General features: G+C 39.2%; 1 protein-coding gene across 1 annotated transcript in view; it reads left to right on the top strand.

The window, feature by feature from the left end:
• Abca12 (ATP binding cassette subfamily A member 12) overlaps nucleotides 1-24,650 on the top strand; it is a 172,841-nt gene that overhangs the window by 60,003 nt on the left and 88,188 nt on the right. Inside the window, 6 exon segments of the mRNA NM_001427691.1 lie at nucleotides 1,622-1,775; nucleotides 10,959-11,050; nucleotides 12,892-12,989; nucleotides 15,531-15,716; nucleotides 18,573-18,751; nucleotides 23,659-23,771. Coding sequence (NP_001414620.1) covers nucleotides 1,622-1,775; nucleotides 10,959-11,050; nucleotides 12,892-12,989; nucleotides 15,531-15,716; nucleotides 18,573-18,751; nucleotides 23,659-23,771 — 822 coding nt within the window.

Here is a 24,650-nt window from a genome sequence, read left to right as displayed (position 1 = left end):
TCATTTTCCTGTCAATTTAATTTTTATTAACAGCTGAATACATTCTTTGGTGTCTATAGACCATGTTTTTATTATCCAGTCTCCTGCTGATGGACATCTAGGCTGTTCCATATCATCACTATTATGAATAGTGCATTAATAAGCGTAAATGCACAAGCAGCTCTGTGGTAGGATGATACACAGTGCTTTGAGTACATTCCCAAGAGTACCATGGCTGGGTAATAGTGTACTTCCATTTTTCGCCTTTTGAGGAACCTCTATACCGATGGCCATAGTGTTCACATTAGTTACACACTGATGGTCTAGTGTTCACATTGGTTACACACCCACCAGCAGAGCATGCGCTTTTCTTTCCCACTTACTCAATAGCACTCATTATTTGTTTTCTTGACAGTAGCCATTCTGACTTGGGTAACAAATGGTCACAAAGGGGTTTCAATCTGCATTCCTTAATCATTAAAGGATATTGACTATTAAATATATAATATTAGATACATATACTTATTTAAATATTTGCCAGCCATTTGTGGGCTTCTTAAAGAGTCATCTTTTCATTCGCCATTTGTTGATTGGAAATTTTATGGTTTTGGTGTTTAATTTGTGCAGTCCTTTATATCTCCCATATGTTAGGCCCCTATCTGAGGTGTGGTTAGCAAAAGCTTTTCTCCCGTCTGTACGCTGTCTGTTAACTCTGCTGATATTTTCACTATTGAGTTTTTAAACAAGGGGCAAAAGAACATTTATTTGTAACAGTTAAAATGCCAAAGTGCGAGGAGTCTAAAATATTTCTTAGTCTCTGCAAAGTTGGTTGTATTCATTTGATTACAAAATCAGACATCTATTGTGGGAAAAGCTGATAATACACAGAAAGAAGAAAGGAAATTCACATAAAATGTATCACCCAAATTTAAAAGGCCATATATTTATTTTTTTTATTTTTTTGGTGTGATCTTTCAGGTTTTTAATACAAATGTGCTTATTTATTTTAAAGGATTTGGAATATTCTGTTTTTTAAGTCTGTCCCCTTTGGCATACTTTATAAACTTTCCCTATGTGGATTGGCATGCTCAATGGTTACATAACCTTTTATCACGTGGATTTATAGATTTATTTTTAAACCACACTTAACAAGTGTTCTCATTCAAGCATTATTTTAAGGGGCCGCAGTAACTCAGTGGTTAAAAATACTCACTGTTCTTTGTGAGGGCCTGAATTGCGTTCCCAGCACCCACACTAAGGAACTACGGCTTGGCTCCTGATGCTCTTTTGCTGCAGGTACCTGCATTCATATGCACATCCTGCATCCCAGGATACATCACATAGTCAAAAATAAAAACAACAAAAAATTTTTTAAAGTGTTTCTTTAGAATGAACTCTAGGTAGAAGAGCCCATGGGGCAACCAGCATTTTTTAAGTCCTTTGATTCATTTTAGGAAGTCTAGAAAAATCAGGGTGAAGAAAACCGTCTCTAGACCAGTGTTAGCCTCCATGTGGGACTGATTTTAAGGTCCCAGGCAGTCTTACCCCAAATGCAGTTTTGTAAAATGCAGCTGTTACTACCCTTCTCTCCCTCCCCAGGTGTGTCTGTCACAGTGATGTCATCTTTATTTTTTAATTTCAGGTTACCTCGCACCGCGAAACCTTCCCAGTGCTGGATTCTTCCCATTCCTACAAACCCTCCTCTGTGACACAGACTCTAAGTGTAAAGACACACCCTATGGGCCAAGAGATCTGCTCCGCAGGAAGGGCATTGATGGAACGATATTTAAAGAAAGGTAAGGCATAGGGGTGGGGGTGGGGGCGGGGCTTCTTAGGGACGCCGAGTTTTTCTGAGAGATCAACTGTCTTTCCTTGTGAAACAACCAGTGTATCCATCTGAGAACTATGTGAGTGGATGTAACTGTGAAAGAGTGAGTGTACACTGAAGTCCCAACATTAGGAAAGATTGAACACATTCTATTTATTCTGAGGCAGTTAGCTCCTCAGATTTTCTATCGTAAGATGAATGGCTGAGGTTCTATTTTGCTTCCCTCAGAGATTCTCTGTACCTCCTTACCTTGTCAGTGACACATTGTCCTAAGACACAGTCACAGATATAAAGTAAACAGCAGGGACACATCTCCAGGAAGAATGACACATTTATATTACTATGTGTGGTCCTTCCAGTTATAATGAAAACCAGGAAGTGCATATAAGAAAACCCAAAGGTCTCAAAATGCAAAGTAATAATGTTGACAGTACAGTAATCAGCTGGGGGATGGTGGCACACTCCTTTAGTCCCAGTAGTCAGGAGGCAGAGGCAGGTAGAGCTCTGAGTTCAAGGTCAGCCGGAACCACAAAGCTAGTTCTAGTTCTAGGACAGCCAGGGCTACACAGAGAACTTTGAGTACTCCCTCAAAGTACAGTGATTAAACAATAACCTTTAAATGGGGTTAATTCATGTTCTGTTTTATGGTGAAAGAAACAGCTGAAGAATGAAGATAGACAATAGAGACCAATTACAGCCTTATCATTTACAGCCTCAGCTTCTCCCTGGAAATTGAATCTCAAAGAGATGCCCAGGAGCCCACCAGTCAATAGAACTGCAAACGATATTGTAATTTAAATCAACTGAGATAACAGTTACAGAGATTTTAAAAGGTTCACTGAATAAAAAATTAAGGATAGTTGGTTCTGAAATTTGAATGTTAAATTTCTTAGCATGTAGCACTGTTTCTCCTTTGACTGTATCAGCATCATTTTGGCCATCATCCTACAAGATGACTGATAATTTTAGAAAGATCGACTGCAACCTTTTTAGCATAAACTGTAAACATGTCAAGAATTATCATGAGAAACAATGTGGAACACACAAATGTGGCATTTGGGTTGGTAAATATCGCAGGTTTCGTTGTTTTAGTGAGTTAATCAGGTTAGTGCTTGAAATAACTCTAATATTCTCACTTGTTTATTAATTTATTCAACAAATAATGATGATGATACTCCCATAAGCCAGACACCACACAGAGATAGAAAAGACAAAGTCCTTTTTGTTCCTTGAAAATGCTTAAGAAGATACTTAAGCAATACCTTCTCCACGCTTAAGGAAGAAAAGGAACTCTTCCCATGGATAGAAAGGAAGCCCTGTGAGGGATGGTTGTGAGGGATGGTTGTGAGGGATGGCTGTGAGGGATGGTTGTGAGGGATGGCTGTGAGGGATGATTGTGAGGGATGGTTGTGAGGGATGGTTGTGAGGGACAGTTGTGAGGGATGGCTGTGAGGGATGGCTGTGAGGGATGGCTGTGAGGGATGATTGTGAGGGATGGCTGTGAGGGATGGTTGTGAGGGATGGCTGTGAGGGATGGTTGTGAGGGATGGCTGTGAGGGATGGCTGTGAGGGATGATTGTGAGGGATGGCTGTGAGGGATGGTTGTGAGGGATGGCTGTGAGGGATGGTTGTGAGGGATGGCTGTGAGGGATGGTTGTGAGGGATGGCTGTGAGGGATGGTTGTGAGGGATGGCTGTGAGGGATGGCTGTGAGGGATGGTTGTGAGGGATGGTTGTGAGGGATGGTTGTGAGGGATGGCTGTGAGGGATGGCTGTGAGAGATGGCTGTGAGGGATGGCTGTGAGGGATGGCTGTGAGGGATGGCTGTGAGGGATGGCTGTGAGGGATGGCTGTGAGGGATGGCTGTGAGGGATGGTTGTGAGGGATGGTTGTGAGGGATGGTTGTGAGGGATGGTTGTGAGGGATGGCTGTGAGGGATGGCTGTGAGGGATGGCTGTGAGGGATGGCTGTGAGAGATAGCTGTGAGGGATGGCTGTGAGGGATGGTTGTGAGGGATGGTTGTGAGGGATGGCTGTGAGAAATGGTTGTGAGGGATGGCTGTGAGGGATGGCTGTGAGGGATGGTTGTGAGGGATGGCTGTGAGGGATGGCTGTGAGGGATGATTGTGAGGGATGGCTGTGAGGGATGGTTGTGAGGGACAGTTGTGAGGGATGGCTGTGAGGGATGGTTGTGAGGGATGGCTGTGAGGGATGGTTGTGAGGGATGGTTGTGAGGTGGCTGTGAGGGATGGCTGTGAGGGATGCTTGGTTGGGATTGGTGGCTTTTAACCGGGTCATTAGAGAAAACACTTGGGATATGTACTTACTATTTAGTCATCTATCTGTTTATATGTGTGTGTGTGTGTGTATGTATGTATGTATGTATGTACGTATGTATATAGGTATGTATGTATCCATGTATCCATCCTAATACCTATCCATATATCCATCCATCCATCCATCCTTATATCCATCCATACATCCATACATCTATCTATCTATCTATCTATCTATCTATCTATCTATCTATCTATCTATCTATCTATCTATCTATCTAGCATCTATCTACCTACCTAGCATCTATCTACCTACCTAGCATCTATCTACCTACCTACCTATCTATCATCTATCTATCTATCTATCTATCTATCTATCTATCTATCCATCCATCCATCCATCCATCCATCTATCTATCTATCTATCTATCTATCTATCTATCTATCTATCTATCTAATATGACTTTCTTCTTTATGGCTTTTCTTATCCACAGGGCCCTCATGAAATAATACATTTCCCCCCGAATAGTAATGTTCCTGTGTCCTAGCATAAAGAGTCAAATGCAATTGGTCATGTCTGCTATTTAAAATGACTTTCTAACCTCCAGGTTTTTTATCTAATCCATTGCATATTGCTGCCCATTCAGTACTTTTCTGAACTAACTGGCTTAATTTAGGAAATTATGTACAATAATAAAATTGTACTAATGATACTTCTTGGCATCCTATTAACTTTTATGCAGCCTTGCAGTGAAACTGGCACCTGGTTGCTCAGTGAACTTCTAAATTGCTTCTCTTTGGTGAAGGAAGATTCACCACAGAGCCTCATTAAACACCAAACAGTCTTCCTCTTCTGGTCTTGGAATGAGGGAAGAAACACCTTTGGTGGCATCCAAAGAGCCCTGCAAGGTTGCCTTTAATAGATGTTCTTCTGAAAGATTCTAGAAGATGTTCTTCTGAAAGATCCCATTGCAGTCACTGCAGCCTGGCCAGTGGCCTAGTGTTGTAATGTGATTTTGATTTAGGCACGAGTCTTCTGTTATTAAGTTCATACTTCTCTGATCGTAAGCTTCACAATGAAAGGAAGAAAGACAACACAGCAATGACAACAACAAGATGCTGAACTCAGCGTCTGTGTGGCAGAGGGACGGTTGTATTTATGGCTTTCCTGCTCTCTCGAGCAATGGATGGTCTGACATCGGAGCTTACCTCTGTACCTCTTCCCTATGCAGTGTCTAAAAATACATCACACAGTGGGAACCTCTGACCCATGCCATTGCTCACACAGTCGGTGAAGGGCAGAGATCACCTCCCTCAGAGCTCACAGGGTCATTATGTGGAGAAATGATTCAGCATTCTTGGGGACTCTGGGGAGAGTCCTCTACAGATTTTACCCCTGTTCTTGATCATACTTTCCATGACCCATGGCTTGTGAATTCATGTCCTTGATCCTATTTGAAGGCTCCTGCAGAACTAGAAAAATAGACAATGTAATTTATTCAGGGAATTTGTCTGTGTGTGTATGTATGTGTTAGAAATTATAACACACATAACTGAGTTTTGAAATAAATCTGAAAACAAGATAAGGAGGTTGGTTTGACTGTAGAAATGAAATAGGATGTATATATAGTTCCTATGTTGCTTTAATTTCAAGCTATAGTCATTTTAAGTGGAATTGGTGTTAAAATAAAGGTTAGAATTCATTTCTCTAAGAACAAACTGGAAAGATGCATTATCTGTCACACAGGCCAATTATTCAGCCAGATTGAAAACATTGACTACACAAAATGTGCTACAGACGATGCAAGTTGCTGCAGATGCAGAGATGAATTATGCACACTTCATGCTCAACAAGAATTTAGAACCTCGGAGGAAGAGGTAGAAAGACAAAATAACAGTCAAATGATCACATAATATGCTAAATGTGATGAATATATGTTCTCAGCTCTTACTGAGTCCAGAACATTAGACATAAATGGTGACTCGTCACACAGCTTTCTTAAAATATTGTGGATCTTGCAGTTAGCTATACCATTAGAGTAGAAGTAGATTTAGGTAAGGAGATGGCAGGAAAGTTCACCCAGGGACTACGTTTGAGCGCTGAGGATGCAGCTCAACTCCTGCCTAGTATGTGCTAAGGCCCTTGGCTCAAGCCTTAGTAAGACACACACACACACACACACACACACACACACACACACACACACACACATACATGTGTGCATGTGAAATTGTGTGCTAACAAAGGTTCTGCCACTAAGAATAGAAGTTGTGGTTGTGTTAGAGAGAATAGTAGATGTGTTTAGGATAAACCACAGAAAAAGAATCCTAGAACTTATTGAAAAAAATAGACGAGATGTGGATTAATCAGCCTGGAGAGACAGGAGAATGGATTTTCTTTTAAATTGTGATTTTCATGAATTTTCTCAGTGTTGCCACATCTATTCTGTGTCTGGGTAGAGCATAGGTGCACAGCATCATTAAAAAGGCCACTGGTGCTGCCTCTTCCTCTCTATTGCCTGTGTTCCTAAGACTTCTATAACATGTTTCCTCATACACTCAACATAGGACCTTAAAAAAACTTCTAGACATGTACTTGTTTTAGTTAGATACTATAAACCTGAAGGTCTTCCAATGAATATTAAAGCATAGGTCAACATATTAAGGAATTTATAGATCTTGATCATAACTGGGTGACCTAGATGAGAACGGTTTCAAAAGTAACGGGCAGGTATTATATCTGAAGTGGTGGACGGCCCTTGAAGAATGAAGGTCAGAATAAAACCAGAGAGATAATTAAAGCAATTAAAATTTTCCTGTGAATGGCATTGGCTCAGAGATAGCCCAGAAGGTCAACTGCATCAAGTCAACATGAATGACTCCATGGCCACTACAGTGTCCTGAGTCTCTGTTGTTAAGTCGGTGATGAATGGCAGGAGGAACTGGGATCCGATGAAACCTTACAGCTCATTTTTCTTCCAGATGTCACTACATATGATTCTGATTCTGAGGAGAAGTGAAAAATACTTACAAAATTTTAACTAACCCTTAGAGATAAAAAAAGAATGTCAGGCGCGTCTTTCCAGGATGGACCATATGTCTCTTTCCTAGTAAGAGTGCTTTATATAGACACACTTCACCGAGGCACACAGACGTTACCTATCCAGGTAGTCGCTCTCTCTCACAGGAAGCACCGACATGAGGCACAAGTGCAGAAATCCTATTATGAGGACATATATAGATAAATGTGACATTTCCCAAATGTAGCTGTTGGTAGACATGTCTGAGAAGTCAAATCTATTCTGGGTTAAGTTTTCATCACAACTGAGTGGAAATTTTAATACAAAACATCTTTCTTATTGAGTTCTGCTCCGAAGAGATCTTCATAAATGCCACTGAGCAAAGTCCTCATCTCTGGCATGTTAGAAGAAAGGTCCTCAACTGACTCTGTGGCATGCGTACACACATCTTAGACCAATGAAGGTCCATTAAATAATGCCACAGGCCACTTGCTGATGTGTGTCAGACATTCTTGGCTCACGCCCAAGGATAAATTTTCTCGAATCGGATGGACCTATCTGTCAAATTCAGAAGCTCTCTACATTTTGCACAATGCTTTCAAATATTCCCAGAGATATCCGATACGAAATAGATTTTAGATGAGTTTACTAGCAGCTATTCAGAGCTCCTGAATAGGAACTTTAAGTCTCCTAAGTTGGTGGTGGGGAGTGTGAATGGGCGTGAGCTCTCCACATGTAATCGCGTTCCATGGTCAGACTCCTGCAGCGCTTTCCAGGTTGGGTACAGCAGATACTTGGGACAGATAATTCATTGTTGTGCAGTGTGTTGCAGGGTGTGTAGCATCATCGCCAGCTTCTGCTACTAAGTCCCAAGTGCATCCTGTCTGAGGTAGTGACAAATGACTGTCTCTAGACACTGTATGGTCAAATACCCTCTGAGAGAAGCGAGTAAAGGCATTCTTAGGCATGGCTTAGAGAGCCAATGGATTGTGGGACAATGAAGAAAAAAATCAGGTAACAAGGGTTCAGGTTCAGGTTGTGAGTCTAATGGCTATGCTCTACAAATATGGCCAATGATAGCTCCAATTTAGGAGCCCCATCATATTTTTTATCACCCCCTGTATGTGACCTTGTTTAGCTCCTCCTCCTATGAGCACACCAGAACTCTTGATTTTCCTATTGTTACAGAACAGCAATTTAATACATGTTGGTAAGCTAATGATGAATAAGGATAGGAAGGGGTGCCATTATGTGTTTGTGTCTGTAATGCCACCACTGGGTGTTGCCTTCTGCAGGAAGAGCTGCAGACTTGAACACGCCTATGGTGAGGGGTCCCCACACAGATGCTTAGTTCAAGTTACTTTATGTCCCTTGCATACAGACGAGGAGAACAATATCCGAGATCTTTTAGGAGGAAACAGAACTGAGATTTCTAGTAACCTCTAACTCCAATTAATGTGAGCTATCCAGCAATTCTGTTTCTTTATTAAATCAGCCATTGCATCAAATGGTCCAGTGCTAGGCGGACTGCGTTAGATCTAGAGTGAAGAGGTGAATGACACATGGTGCCTGCTCCCTGGTATCCAAGATGTCACAACCTAAAATGCAGAAGTTACAGCGTTTAAATGGCAGGAGTCAATTATGTGAAGTAACAGAAAGGGCACTCTGCCTCTCCTGATTCTCTAATCATGTTCATTAGGAAACTCAGAGGATGCCACTCAGGATAGCTGGCTTCCTTTTTACCCCTTTTTGTGTTTTATTAGAGGAGTAATAAAATGATCTTTGTTTGACAGAAGTTGTATTTCAACTAATAGTATCGACATGAAATAAAATTGGGGAGATTTTTCCAGAGGACAAACTGAGGTACATACATACAATCTTGAAACCCCAGGATCCCATAGCCCAGCCTCACAAAAGGAAGTGGGCATGGCACACATGTCACTTTCTCATCTAGGGAGGATTCTCCCAGAACTGGAACCTCCATAGCCCCTTGTCTGGAACCAGAAATTCTCTTATGGCAAGGAATGGAAGGAACTGTCCTCTTGGCAGCAGTAGGGTCAGTCAGGGCTGTTAAGTGACAAGCGAAGCTGGGTAGTTTGGCTCTGTGTGGCAGAAGAAGCCTTGCTTTCCTAAGACCACGGTTCTTAACTGCCCACCTCTCTCTCCCTCTTTCCTCCCATTTGTTATTCAGTGTGTTATCCCTTGGCTCTTCTCTGCCATTTTGATCTTCCTCAGGTCTCCTCAGATTGTTTTTGCTGTCCCTGGCCCTTAAAATTTTTATGAAGGCAGGGATTTTTTGTTGTTCATGTTTTGTATTTTTTTTATTTTAAAAATGTGATGATATTCAGTGGTCTTCCTTATAGAGTTACAAGCTGGACTACAAAAAAAAAATAGTCAAGGAAAAAAGTAAACCAAACCCAACTTTCTCCAACTTTCTAACGCTTCTTTTTTTGAGAGAAGGGGAAGGTTCAGGTCAGTTCTTATTTTCATCTGAATGGCTTTTCCATCCAAATAGTCAGCATAAAGAATGTAAAAAGATTTAGGGGAATATAGTCATGGCCATGAATAATTCAAGTGTACATTAAGAATGCAGAACTTTTGGAGCAACCAGTACATTTTAAGGAGAATATTGGAAAAACACTGGGGACTGGAAACAAATGTTACCTCTTCTTACCATTTTTATAAAAAGAAGACACCAAAACAAATCCGCCACTGAACAGAGCTTCCCAATTAGAAATTGCTAAGATCAGCTTTGTAAAGCAGGAGTCGGGCTGAAACGCAATTATAAGTAGAGTTTCTTGCCATCTTTATGTATCTTAATTATGCACTTCATAAACAATTACATACAATTCACCAACTTCCCAGAATTCTGAAAATGATTTCAAGTGAGGGTATTCTGTTTGTGGAGGAGACAAATCTATTTTAAGTGCTTGTTTTTAGTTGTATCGAATTTCAAGAAAATACAATTATTTCCACTTTTGGGATGGGCGATTATGTCTCACTGGTCAAGTTCTGGCCTGGTGCACATGAAGTCCTAAGTTCAATCCTCACTAGTGAAAAAATGGAGGAAAATATGTTTATTTGGTGTGTGCATGTTTGCATTTTAGTACTAGTCATAAACATGGGGAAAGCATTCTTAAAATGGGGGTTACTAAATTTGAGAGAATTCAATAATATTTTCTTCCAAAATCTAGCATGGTTATGTGACATGGAAATAGCTGGCTCCACAATGCAGTTGTAACCACATTGGCATATTTGGTGGGATTTGAAATGTGGCTGAATGCTATCCCTTTATATCCAGTGCCACCCATAAGGGCATCAATCTCAGTATGTTCCTGGCATGTACTGGATACCCACCAAATGTTTATTCTTCTCTTTTTCCTTGAATCTGTCTGTAAGTATTGGTCCCCTTTGAATCAAAACGCCATCCATAATTAAATGCAGTAGACTTTGTTTTTTTAAATTCATGACAAACAAGCAGGCCTTGTTTCTGTCTTCAAAACACGACTCCTGTACTTGGGATCTGTCATCTTGTGAATAAGAAAGAACGCCATAAATATTTTCAGTGTCTGCTTGCAATCCTTTGTACAAGTAAGTTCTTTTTACAAGAATAAAATAATAATGGCTAATTTAAAGTCTTATCTAGTCCACCATCAAGGAATAAAAGTTTACCAGGCAGGAAACCTTATCTGTTCATTGGTACATTGGTTAAGTGACTCCATCCTTTAAGAGTTCTAGAAAATAGGTGAGAAATTTGCAAGTCCTTGGAGCCCCTGAACCTTCTGCATAATACATTGCTTTAGTTAACTGAAATTAATGTGGACAAAGTCAGAGAGTTCTTGCTTTTTCTTCTCTAGTGAAGTTCTGAAAAAGTCATCCAACCCGAAGAGGGACAGCAATTTATCACTCCAGAGCACCCAAGTTCCAGAAAGAAGTCACACATCATTGGGTAAGCCGGCTCTCTCTTGTAAGGCTTTGAATAGACTTTTGGAACAGTCAGCAAAAGGGATACTCTTTAAAAGGTTTCAACCTCAGATTTTCAAATAAAAATGGATTGCTTAGATTGCCCCTACGGGACCCCAAGATTTCCCATGGCTACCTGAGTGTGGCAGTATGATTGTGCAGTTCTTCAGAATAATTAGAAATTAAGTTCCGACTGAAATGCTCTATGGGAAGAAACATCTAGATGTTGAGAATTGCACCAAGTCCCAAAGTTGAATCAGGGTTTCATCTGCATAATAACCAGAACTGGAGTGGATGGAATTTCCAGCAACAAAAATTATTGTCAAACACTTCACCGATTTGTCCAAACTTTCATTTTAACGAGTGAAGATTATGAAGCCCAGTGAGTTTAAGCACAAGGTCATAAGAGCAATAGACATTGGGCAGATGATGTCCAGTGATCTTTGAGCTGTAGGCTTCTTTCTCCCCCTTCATGCCAGGTTTCAAAGTTTTCAGCTTGAGCCTGTTTCTCATAAAGCCAGTACCCTTCAAATATGTGTGGTGTGCCTTGAAGTTCTTCAGTTGCTTTGTAAAAACACAAATTTCTAACATTTTACATAAGTAAACACTAATTAGAACCCCAAACCCTTAACCCAGAGGAGTGTTTACATTCATTTGACAAATAGGAATCAGGGGTGTGTTATCTTCTACTTGGTACCTTAGGGACTTGGCATCTACTATGGAACAGAACAAAGTTCCTGACTTGTTGGAATTTGGCTCTTTGGGGGAAAGAAGGATCATACTAATGGAAGATTTAAACCTATGATAGGCAGTATGCTGGGCAGTTGTCTCGGGAGTTAATGTTGTTACAACTGATCCATGGCTATCTGCTTGAGTAGGTTCAGGCACAGCAGAAGTAATGTCAGCCTCACAGTCTACTAAGCTTTGCTCTGCTCAGTATCTATAGATCGTGCTGCTTCTCCTGGATACCTATCTAATTAATAGATTGCTTGGCTCCAGAGAAATCAGATGGTAAATCATTCAGTCCTGATAGGAACTAAAATGAAGGTCTTCCTGAAATATGTCACTGGTATCTTTAAATGCTGATATTTTCTGTTGTGAAGATAACAAATAATTGTGCCCAAAATTTATAGAGCGTCAACATACTTGCTTTCTGGACATTCATGGTATAAATATGAATCTATACTCTACTTAATTAATGCCCCAAACTCAGAAAACTATACCACACTATAAGGAGTACTAGACAAGGCCACTTTGAGAACCTCAGATAGAATATATTATAGTCTAAACTAATTACTTCGTCCCATCTATTTGGTCTAAAATATCATTCAGGAACCACTTTGGGGAGGAGGGATTTATGATCCTACACAGGTTTCAGCATCCCAATAGGATAATTAAAAAGAAAGACCATTATCACCAGATGTGCACTGGTTGGTCCTTGGAACAGATGTTGGAGATGATGGATCTATGGAGCTGGTCAGAGCACCTCAATCCTCTAAGCTCACACAGAAATGATTCGGTTTATTGGGCAATAACACTGGTGATGAAGTTTAATGGCAGAGGCTGGAATGAATGCAAATACCATCAAAATGTTTGTGGGGAGAAATAGAAGAGCAGACTAAAAACATGACAATTTTATATAGAAAGAAAAACTACCATTTTGCCAGCATGCAATGCTCATGGGTGAGTCATAGGTAAGCACATTCTTGCTGTGGGGCATATGAGGTTACATAGCATAGCTATGAAATCATATGTGACTGTGCCCACTTGCAAGCATATGTGTATGTGTGTATTTAAATTTCTAATATACTCTCTCTTCTATCACAGCCACAATACCTCCTAGACCAAGCTATGATTCGGAAGGAATGGGCACAGAAAATTTCAATGGCAGCCAGTTGCTTACACGAATCCTTGATTTGGAAAAGGTAACTTCATTTATTTCTGCAATGGACAAACATATTTTACATTAATGGAGGGATCTCCCAAGCAGAAAGGGGTTTACAGAACGTCTCCAGTTTAAGTACTGTCTCGGGCAGGTTCTTTTCTTGGGCACTTTTCAATTATAGCTTAATTTTCAGACATTGCAAATTCCTTAAGGCCTTGGGCATTTATTTACTGCCCTGGTAAGTCCCTTAATTGAACTTACAGTTTTGACTTACTAGGAAATAATGTAGTATTTTATGTGATCTTTCAATTTTATGAAGCAAGGAAATAAAATACGAAGCTGTAAAACTCTGCGTTTGATGCCTCATCCACACTAATACCTTTGGACAAATTGGAGCTATGGAAATCTCTCCCCCAAGTAGAAATATTTTTTTCCTTAACACATTTTAGAGAGTTTACCTATGGAGTTTTCTGTTTCCCAAGATCACCTACTTTATGATTCCTCGGATTGAAAGATAATAAACACACTTTAATAAGAGGTGTGAGCTGGCATCTATAACCTCTCTCTCTCTCTCTCTCTCTCTCTCTCTCTCTCTCTCTCTCTCTCTGTATGTGTGTATAGAAAATGGATTTGAATAGTTTTAAAGGGAAACAGTTACTCTGCAGTTAACTACATTCTCAATTTCTTGCTATCTTCCAGCCACCTCAGTTAGCTGCATCATCTTGCTTTTCTCTCCCCACCTTGTCTTCTCTCCCCGTTTCTCTCTCACACACTTTATCCATGTAGTGGGCATTTCTCCCATGTGAATCATAAGACATGCCTCTGACATTTATCCCCATTCCAGTAATCCTAGCCACTACTGCTCACTGTGAGATTATTACTGACTCTCGGGTTACCATTGTATGTAATGGAGGCATCTCATTGAACTGAGTCATGTCCTATCAAACTAAATCATATAAATAAACGGAAAGCACAAAAATATATTCCATGAAAGGACACCATAATCAACAATTATGCTGACCCTTCCTGAGCTGGTTGTGATAGAAGACTTTCTTATTATAGTATATATAGTCTAGACATCATAGTATGTATAGTCTAGACATCATAGTATGTATAGTCTAGACATCATTGTATGTATGTTCTAGACATTGAACATTGATATTCTGTCACATCCATGCTTGCTAAGGCTCCTTTGGTGGCCTGGAGTTCCTCAGCATTCCCAATTAATGCCACTCTAAGTCCTCCCCTCACTGGGTCACAAGAAAAATCCGTAGCATTTCATTCTGCTTTCTTCTTGCTTCCTAGAGGGAGTTTGTATCGGATCAGACAACTTCTGTAGTGCATAGAATAGAAACACTGTTCTCAAAATTACTGCTTTACGGTCTTGGAACTTCCAAGTTCTCTTTTTCATATGGGATGGGAGTTTTGAATTTTGTGAGACAGCACAAAGTCACATATCCCAGAGATATAAGCCCCAAGTGAATTTAGTATGTATGGACACATATTTTTAGAGTACTTGGAACAAGGCAGGGATGTAAGAATTAGGATGACATATCGATGGCTGTGTCAGCAATCTCTCTGATTCCTTTCTTTCTCTTTGCTGCTTTCTGCAACCCTTGCAGGAATGAGTAGAGAAATCACTTTGGGGTGAGTTTATGTGTAATGTTAGATCAGGGCTGTGGATGAATGATCAGAAAACCTAGCACTTGCAATGCCTCCCAGATAAGTGGATTCTGTCTTGTTCCATTATACTTAGAAGTTGAGTTGCTGGAGAACAGAGTATAAATTTTATGATGGAAACTTAAGGGAGAATGAAGTTAGCCATTACCTCACAGGGTCATAGGAGTTGGCTACTGGAAGGAAATCCTTGAGTATTACAATTAAATGCAATTAACATTGCAGATGCATAAACTGTTATGCTGATCAATATCGTGGCTGAAGGAGTGTTTCATCTGTGTTTCTTCTGTACTATGGAAAATATCGCCCAGTTACAATAATTTCATTATGAAAAATTATTTCACATTATTGCTTGTTGTAATTAGGTTGGCTTATCTATTTAAATAACATTTTTATATTTTCCTTTTTTATCTTTCTGCAAGGAAATGCAAGCCATCTGCCCCCTTTTGGAATAAGCACAATTGGTTGTCAGAGTAGATCTGGAAGCATTCTTTTGAGGTCTTCCAAAAATTATGACCAATTTTACAAGAAACAACACAGAGTTAATGCACTTGAGCTTATGCCACACAAAGCCCCCCCGAAAATTGATACGGTTTTTATTCACAAAGACTTTTTTTTATCAGACAACATTGGGTGCTTTTATGTTCTCTGGCAAAACATAAGAAGTAGGTTCAGTTATACAAATGAAATGTGAACCATTTAAATCAAAAGCATGACGAGAATTTATACCTTCCTGTGTGTGCTTCCTCTACAGCTCCACAGAGGCAAAACTGTGTATTATTGTTTCGAAAGGCAGAACTTTAAACCTCGCTGTTGTAAAGATAAGCCAGTGGCCTTAAAGATAAAAATCTTTTCCTATTTATATTTTCTAATATCACTTCCCAATTCTCTTACACACTTCTAGCTCTTGAAGCAAAATTCAACTCCAGAAGACATACGAAGAGAGCTGTGCGAGAGTTACCCTGGGTACACTGCGGACTACGCCTTCTCTTGGGTCACTCTAGGAAAAAATGTTTTCAACAAATTTTGCCTTTCAAACATGACACTTTTAGAGTCTTCTCTCCAGGAACTAAAATATCAGGTCTCTCAGGTGAGTGCATTATATATATATATAATATACATATATATATAATATATATAATATATATAAAATACATGTATAATATATATTATACATATACATATTTGTATATTATATATACATATATTATTTGTATATTATATATACAAATATGTATATGTATAAATACATATTCCTTTGGATCTTCAAACTGACTCACTATGAATTACTAAACATTTCTGTAGTCCATTTGGACTGGGAAATATTGACTAGAATATCTGAGAACTTCAGCATAATTTCTTCCCACATAAACATTTGCACCCGGGATTTGATGTTAAGTACCAGATATTTATCATTAAAATGTGCAGGACTGAAATGATTTGATGTTGATTTGAAATATTTCATATGGTTAATGTACATGCTCCTCAGATGAAATACAGCTTGGCTCCATGTTGAATAATGAGTGTGCTCCCTGAGACCCGGGAGTGTGGTTCCATAGGACAGAATGCAAGTTTAATAATTCAACTATGAGAGTCATATTCTTGTCAGAAGTTAGAAAAATGGGTGATGTCTTTTTATTTTTCTCACGACATCAAATTTCATCTGGCGACTTTTGATGGAATCATTTATCCCTGTTCCTCAATTTTACATGCTGAAGCCAATCCTGTTCAGTGAAATCTGTGTATGCTAGTCTTAAGTTGTGATAGCAAAATCAAGACACCGATAGGCTAAACTTAATGAAATCTATAGGCAACATTCTTCACAAATTTTATAGACAGGAATAAATAAAGAATGCATACTTTAACATTTACCCTTGAGTCTCTAATTATACTGAAAGTAACTTTTAATTTTTTAAAAAATCTATCTTTTAGTAATCTGGTTTCCAAAAGAGCCAGGTTAAAGACACTATTGTATTAGTTCAAATATTATATGAAACTCTCCCATCCTTGAATTGTAAGAGGGATGGTATCTTAGGCAGGGTTTCTATTCCTGCACAAACATCATGACCAAGAAGCGAGTTGGGGAGGAGGTTTATTCAGCTTACACATTCACATTGCTGTTCATCACCAAAGGAAGTCAGGGCTGGAACTCAAGCAGGTCAGGAAGCAGGAGCTGATGCAGAGACCATGGAGGGATGATACTCACTGGCTTGCTTCCCCTGGCTTGCTCTCTTATAGACCCCAAGACTACCAGCCCAGGGACAGCACTGCCCACAATGGGCTGGGTCCTCCCCCACCTTGGTCACCAGTTGAGAAAATGCCTTACAGCTGGGTCTCATGGAGGCATTTCCTCAACTGGGGCTCCTTTCTCTGTGGTAACTCCAGCTAGTGTTGAGTTGACACACAGAACCAGCCAGTACAGATGGAGGTGTAGCTCAGGAAGAGAATGTTTGTCCACAATCCCAGTATCCGAAAACAAAAGCAGAAAACAAACAAGTAAACCAAAACCTTCCACCCTTAAATTCTTCATCAAATAGAGTAGCCTTAGTGGCCAAAATTATTCTGTTCAAAACCAATCAAACTAAGACAGATGGAAGCTTCCTCCTGACTGCTGTGAGTGGGGTGATGGAGAGAATTGCTTTCGCTGAGAACATAATGAAGAAATACTTCTGAAGACACTATCTGGATCATGTGATCCAAAAGCCATAGTTTCCCTGGCTTATTGATACAGTACAGTTATTGATAGTGTGGTGATCAGGTTAGGGGTTCATTATAATTAATGTCCATAGCTTTGCAACAGAATCTGAAAACACTTTATTCTATTGTGTATAGCTCTGATAGTAAGCACTTTGGTAAATATATTTCTACATGAGTATATCTATAAAATATTTCTGGCATTTTCACACGCATTAGTTTATTATTATTATTATTATTATTATTATTATTATTATTAGTAGTAGTAGTAGTAGTAGTAGTAGTAGTAGTAGTAGTAGTAGTAGTACAAGTAGTCCTCTGTCAGATGCAGGGTTGGTCAAGACCTTTTGCCATTCTGTAGACTGCCATTTGTCCTGTTGATGACACACGCATTAGTTTTAATGGATCTCTACCAAAAATAGATAATTTAGTAAAAGATATGGGAATAATATGCCTACAGCTCCCCAGAAATGTTATAAGGAACCCCCCCCCCACTCAGGGTCCTGTGGACACAAAAGAGAATCTGCACATTTGACTTCACAGTGATTGTGGATCATGCATAAGACCTGTACAAGCTCAAGCTAGACCAAATCCCAGCATGGAGAGGAGAGGTGGGCATGAGTCTTAGTGATAGTCAAGGAGGTATTGACAATTGAGGTGCCAGGAGAGGGAGAGTCAGTTTTCTTCGAGTATCGCTCCCGATAAGGTGACCACACTCCAGTGGGAAACTGCTCATCTGAGAATATATAAGCAATAGTTGGACTTGATGGGCAAGAAAAAAGAAAGTACAACACAAAGTTGGGTAGGTAGGGAAGGCGTAGCGGGTTTGGAGTCCCGTATTGGGTGAGTATGGGTCAAGCACACTATATTAAATTCTGAAAGAACTCACAAAATATTAAAAGAAGAAAAGCATTCAGAAGTTAACTTGTTCATTTTCGTTTTAATTAAGTTAGCTTTAGTTTCTTAATATCTAACTTAGAACATTTTATCATGATACAATTTTGTTAATCAAACTTTAAATATGCTAATATCTGGAACTGTACAGGCGAAAACAAATCCAATGATGTTGAGAGATGTTCACAGTTTTTCTGAGAAAGAGATGGCTTCCAACAGAGTGAGGATTTGAAAACAGTGTGAATGTGAACAATCTAGTTTTGTAAAAAAAAAAAAAAAAAACTTTCCCAAGACAGTAAACCGTGCGATTACAAATGCTAACATATTATCCTTTTCCTCTGTGGTTTGGCTTTTGAAGATGTCAAGTGACCCCAACAATCAGAAGAGGGTGTTCCGGGGACTTGTCCAGGTGCTGTCCTTTTTCTCTCAAGTGCAGCAGCAAAGAGAAGTGTGGCAATTTCTGTCCAGCTTACCAGACGTGTTTCAGAATGACACCTCACTGAATAGTATATTTGGCGTTCTTCAAAAGGCAAACAGGTAAGTAAATGGAACGTTAATTGGAATACAATTGCTCACAAAGAAGTCTTTAAAAACTTGTCCCTGTGAGAGTCGCTGTCCAGTAGGTCATTTAAACATTGGGAAAGCAGTTCTTGAGCATCCTGCCTGAGATTTTTAGCAATGGAGGTAAGTGTGTCAGTTGAGTGTAGAAGAAAGACACATTGTGTCTGCTCATCCAGGTCAGCAGGCGTCCATGAGGAAGCCCACCTCAGAACTTTATATCGTTTTGTATCCTGGAGTTTCTGAGGATGAGGCACAGAACAGACCCAGCTTGGATCGGTAACACAGGATCATTCAGGGACAGCATGAGCCCTGTGCACATGTCACTAAGCTAAGTAAGAATAAAATGTCTCAGTGGAGTTTGCTGTGTACCATTCAATATAAGACAGCCCTGTTCGTTTACTCGAGTCACCTAAATGGGATTGACTTCTCTCGCATGGTCTTTCTAAGTCAACAGATGATGTTTTAGTTGGGGTTTCTCTTGCTACGATGAAACACCATGACCAAAAAGCAAGTTGGAGAGAAAAGGGCTTATTCAGACTACACTTTGACATCACCGTTCATCATTGTAAGAAGTCAGGTCAGAAACACAAATGGCGGGCTCCTGGAGGCAGAGTTAACACAGAGGCCATGGGTGGGTGCTGCTTACTTGCTTGCTCTTCATGGTTTGCTCATCCTGCTTTCTTATATAACCCAGGACCACCAGCCCAGGATTGGTAACAACCACAATGGGCTGGGCCCTCCCTCATCAATCACTGAGAAAATGCTTTACAGCTGGATCTCATTTTCTCAAGTGAGGTTCTCCTTTCTTACATGACTTTAACTGTCTGTCAAGTTGACGTAGGACTAGCCAGCACAGGTGGGGATGGCATTGTTTGGCTTATATGGCTACATGGATTTAAATCTTTACTTAATCAGATATGTGGATTGTAAGTTTTTCCTCCCACTATGCTCCTTGCTTTTACAAGAGAGTGGCATTTGACTTTGATCCAATTAAGCAACATTGTTTCCTTAATGATCTGGTAAATTCCTGTTGGTTTGTATATCTGCTATTTTTATTATGGTATCATGATCAGTGAGGGTTCTGAATCCTTGGCATGTGCTAGGGTGACAGAGGAACTGACAACTGAGCCTTAATTTAAAATTTTAAAACTTGTGCTTAATTTAGTTACTAGAAAACTTCTAAATGAGTTTGGAACATCTTGAGTGTGTACTTCTTCAACATTTCTGTAAGTTTGATGGAATTTAAACATAGGGCAAAGCATCCCAATTGAGATTGGCAATAGTCTGGAGCTAGAGAGATGGCTCAGGGGTTGAGGGTACATACTACTCTTGCAGAGGGCCTGAGTTCAACTCCCAGTACCCCAAGAGGTAGTTCACAGCTATGACTCCAATTCCAGATGATCCGACACCTCCCTCTGGTTTCCAGGGACACCTTTACTAATGTGCACATAATACCCTCTGTCACAAATAATTAAAAAATAAATCTTCAAAGGGGAATAGCAAGTTTCAACAGCTATATGTGGCCAGTGCATAACATCTTAAAGTTGATCAGTCTTTAATTATATTAGAAAAAATCAAATTTATCCTTACACTAAGTTATCCCTTTAAGAAATAATTATTTTTAAAATCTAGGGAGATGGCTCAGTGGAAGAAAAATATTTGCTACCCAAGAGTAAAGGCCTGAGTTCAAACCCCTAACATAAATATCTTGAGATGTCTGTGTATATCTATAATTTCAACGGGGGGAGGGAGGAGATAAGTGGATTCCAGGAGTCAGCCTGGATGAATTCAATTCACTAAGACATCTTGTTTCAATGTGATATGGTAGAAATGATGGAGGAAGACATCCTAAAATCTTCTTCTGGTCCCCATTGTTATGTGCTTGGATGTGTGCAATTGCCCACAATTAGTCTCTTTCATACACACCACACTACATACAGAATTATTCTATACTGAAGCAATACCTCCCAACAACAATATGTGTAGGTTTCATCCATCACTGGTTTTAAAAAACATATGCTTTCACTTGAAAATGAAAAAACAATATAATGCAAAGGTTTATGCTAACAGTGAATCTGCACTGAAGTGGCTTCTATGTTGGTATAAAACCCATGTGAAGTTTGAAGGTACAGTACGATAAAAGATTTTAAATATTTTACTACTTTTTATATTGAATACTGGATGCCAAATGAAGAAATTTTATGTTTCAGTTAAATAGAAGTCTGTATTAAAATTAATTTTATTTCCCGTAGCTTTTTGATATACAATTAGAAAACCTAAAAATTCAAGGTCTCAGGTTAATTTTCATTGAAATTCCATTTTAAAGTAAAATTTGTATTTTTATAATACATTTTAATAAATAAGTCTTCATTATTATTACTAAATTGACAATGCCATTAAAGTCACGATTTACTCAAATTACTCATCAAATTATTGTCTCATTGCTTTATTTGACTCTTTGTTGCACACGCTAAAATATCAAGTGGTGCCATAGAAACTTACTTTCTTTTTCCTGTCCTTTTCAATGGTAATCTGTATATTAATGATCTTCCATATCAGATTATGCTGTTAAGATAGCAACAGTAACTAGCAAAAATGGGCATTATCAGAAGGGTCTATGAAAGACTATACTTGATTCCCATCTTTTATGAGGAAAAGGTTAGACTGAGATATGAGTCAGGAACCCTTTAAAAAATCTTTATGAAGAAAGTGACTTGTTTTGAATAATTTCTATTTTATATGATAAATTTAAAAAAAAATCTATGAAATATATCTTGAACTCAATGTATTTCAGAGAGGATGGGAGCCTGCATCACTAGTGTTTGAATTAGCTAAAAATAAATTCAGCTTGCTGACAGTTTATTAATAATATTAATAATAATGATGCTGTTATCAGATTGGTGAGTGTTCAGTCCTTCAGTTTGAAACAATAGATTAAGGTGTTAGGCCAACTAGTGAGATTGGCTGTAAGTTAGCTGAAATCAATACAATGTGCAGCCCATTCAGCCGGTGTCCATGGTTACCAGAGTTCAGAGACGACTCAGAGAACCAGGAGATTCTCAACAGGCCAGAATTATGCTACTGAAGACCCAGTGCAAATGACAAGGTTCTTAGAGCAAATATAAAACTTCCCAATGTTGACCATTACACAGACAAAGCAGAACAAAATACAGCCACACTTCCGTGGCTGAACACTGTAAGCACACGTAGGGTAATAAGTCAGCCATATCTGTGCTTCTGTGCATGAACAGTCTATGTTCTTCCTCCCCACCATGTTGGTGCATTTTTATGCTAAAGGTCATAATATAAACTTTGAAATTAGTCAAACCAGCTCTGCTTATTACTAACCAGGTAACCTTGGTAAGTTATTTAACTTTTCCTCTGTGTCGCTTTGGCTGTCCTGGAACTAACTCTTTGGATCATGAGATCCTCGAACTTATAAAGACTCGCTTGCCTCTGCTTCCCAGGTGCTGGGATTAAAGACATAAGCCACTACTCCCTGGCCAGTTATTTAACTTTTAAAACTGTATCCATCTGAAAAGGCAAGACAAGTCAAATTACCTTCATGGAAGCATTGGAGAACCAAATTTTTAAAATACGTGTAAGCATAATTGATGCATATTTATCTTATATGTATTATATAAGCATGAGTTCATGTTTATACGCATGTTTATATATTAAGCTAGTAGTACCTAAGAGATACTTACAGTTTAGGTTTCATTTATATCTAAGGGACTAAGAGTAAATCGATTCTAGTTAAAAAGATTCCCAAAACACTGTAGAATATGCAGGTTCTCTCCACTCACATACTGGATCTAGTGCTGAAGAAAACTTTCAGCTTCGGGATGAGATACTTGATAGGGAAAAACGAATGGCTAATTTGTGCTGTGTCAGTTCTGCAATGGCAAATGGTTGGCAATGGTCTTTTGTACTCAAAGCACTGGGAACCAACAAGCCTGGGAACCAACAAGCCTGGGAACCAACAAGCCTGGGAACCAACAAGCCTGGGAACCAACAAGACAAGATGGCTCAGGGCTAAAGCTACGTGCTACTAACGTTAAATTGCTGACTCAACTCTGATTGTTGGTACAAATCACTGTATTTGGGAGATTCAGACAGCCTCGCGCAGTAGCTGCATCTCTTTTTAGAAATTCACTAAGGATTATAAAGAGACAAAAGGGTATTTCTTGAATAATTAGTTGTTACTTGGAGATGTGGAAGGAACTCAAGCAAAAAAAAAATTGTGTGTCCCCAGTGTGGACTGCCTGTCTTATTGGTTACATAACTCACAGAAAGGCAATGTGGGGTGTTTGGAAATTAAATTTGAGCTGCATTTGGAGTAGTGCCTGTGGGCCACTTATACAGTGGGACAGAGTACAGTCTTTAATTAGTAAGAGCTTTGCTTTAAAAAAATTATCATTTATTAACAAAATATTCATATATATGACATGCTTATATAATTACTCCTGAAACTAGATCTAAGATTGACTTTTAACAAAAAATAGTGTCTAGTATTTAATTTTTCCTTTAATTAAAAAGGAAATTTTATTTCATCGTGGGCTGCTAAACTCACTTGTTTATAATTCTTAATAGGAAAAATAAAAACAAAATGCCTGACAGAACCTTTGCTTCCTCAGTTCAAGGTCCTTGAGTACAAATCTTTACAATTCTGGAAACATTAAGTTCTCTGTTCTGGTTCAAGAACAGTGTTGGGGGATTTTGTGCATGAATAGACAATGAAGTAATTAAATTACAAAGGCAGCATCTTGTCTTTTATAGGAATCATTTTCTATATTGTAGCCATTTTCTCCTTGAATAACCTTTTGCTTCTGTCTGGGAGCCTTGACGCACAATCTGGTTTGATTTGTTCCTCCACTCATTAGGGTACTGCTGGTAGTGCGGGAGGTTTACCCACGTGTTCAAACTGATGAAGGATTCAGCACCCTCCAGAAGTCTGTTAAGCATCTGCTGAACACTCTGGACTCCCCAACACAAGGTACCGCATTTCCATCCTGCTGTATTAATACAGCATCACCAAGCGCACCAGAAAACCGAAGCAGGGTACAGTTGATATGATCATGTAGGCACAGAATTATTCCTAGATGGGAAATGTACAGAGACGTACAGAGAGGAAGCCATGGCTCCAAAGAAGACAAATTCCTAAAAGTTCTCTTTATGTAAAAATGAGCCCTCTCACTGTACAAAATCATGTTTATGTTTGGAATAGAAAATGAATATCAGATAATACGCATAATGAATAGATTTATATTATCACATTTTGGGACAAAAGCCTAAACCGAATTATAAGGTTTATGTCCTGTTTGTTTGTTTGTTTTGTTTTGTTTTTCTGAGATAGGGTCTCACTATGTAGCTCTGGCTGTCCTGGAAATCACTCTATAGAGCAGGGTGACAGATCACCTGCTTCAGCCTTCAAAGTGCTGGGGTTAAAGGTGAGTGCCACTACGCCTGGCATGCACCCTCATTTCTATGCTCGAATTAAAAAATATTGGAAAGAATGTTCTGATGGTAAAAATACATGCTCATCCAACCTCCTAGAAATGCATGATAGACACCATAGCATAAATTATGTCAGTAAAAGCCAATCAGCCCCAGGAAGACAAAGGGAGCATGTTGCAGAGGTTGAAAATGTCACCTTTGAATACATAGAATGTCATTATCTAGAAACCACATGGAGACGGTTGGGTGGACACACGCAGGCACACACAAAGGTTTAGAGCTGTGAGACACAAATCCCTGCTGCCGAAGCAAACACAGGTTAACATTTACCTCTTCTGAATGAATTCAGAATTATGCTTTCTTGTCTGTGTTTGCCGGCTTTTAAACAAGTAGCCTTCTGCTTTTGGATTCTAAAGTA

This window comes from Rattus norvegicus, chromosome 9 (assembly GCF_021556685.1).
Source record: "Rattus norvegicus strain SHRSP/BbbUtx chromosome 9, alternate assembly SHRSP_T2T, whole genome shotgun sequence".
Taxonomy (NCBI): domain Eukaryota; kingdom Metazoa; phylum Chordata; class Mammalia; order Rodentia; family Muridae; genus Rattus; species Rattus norvegicus.
The sequence above is the reverse complement of the archived record's forward strand: the minus strand, read 5'-3'. Positions and strand labels throughout refer to the sequence as shown.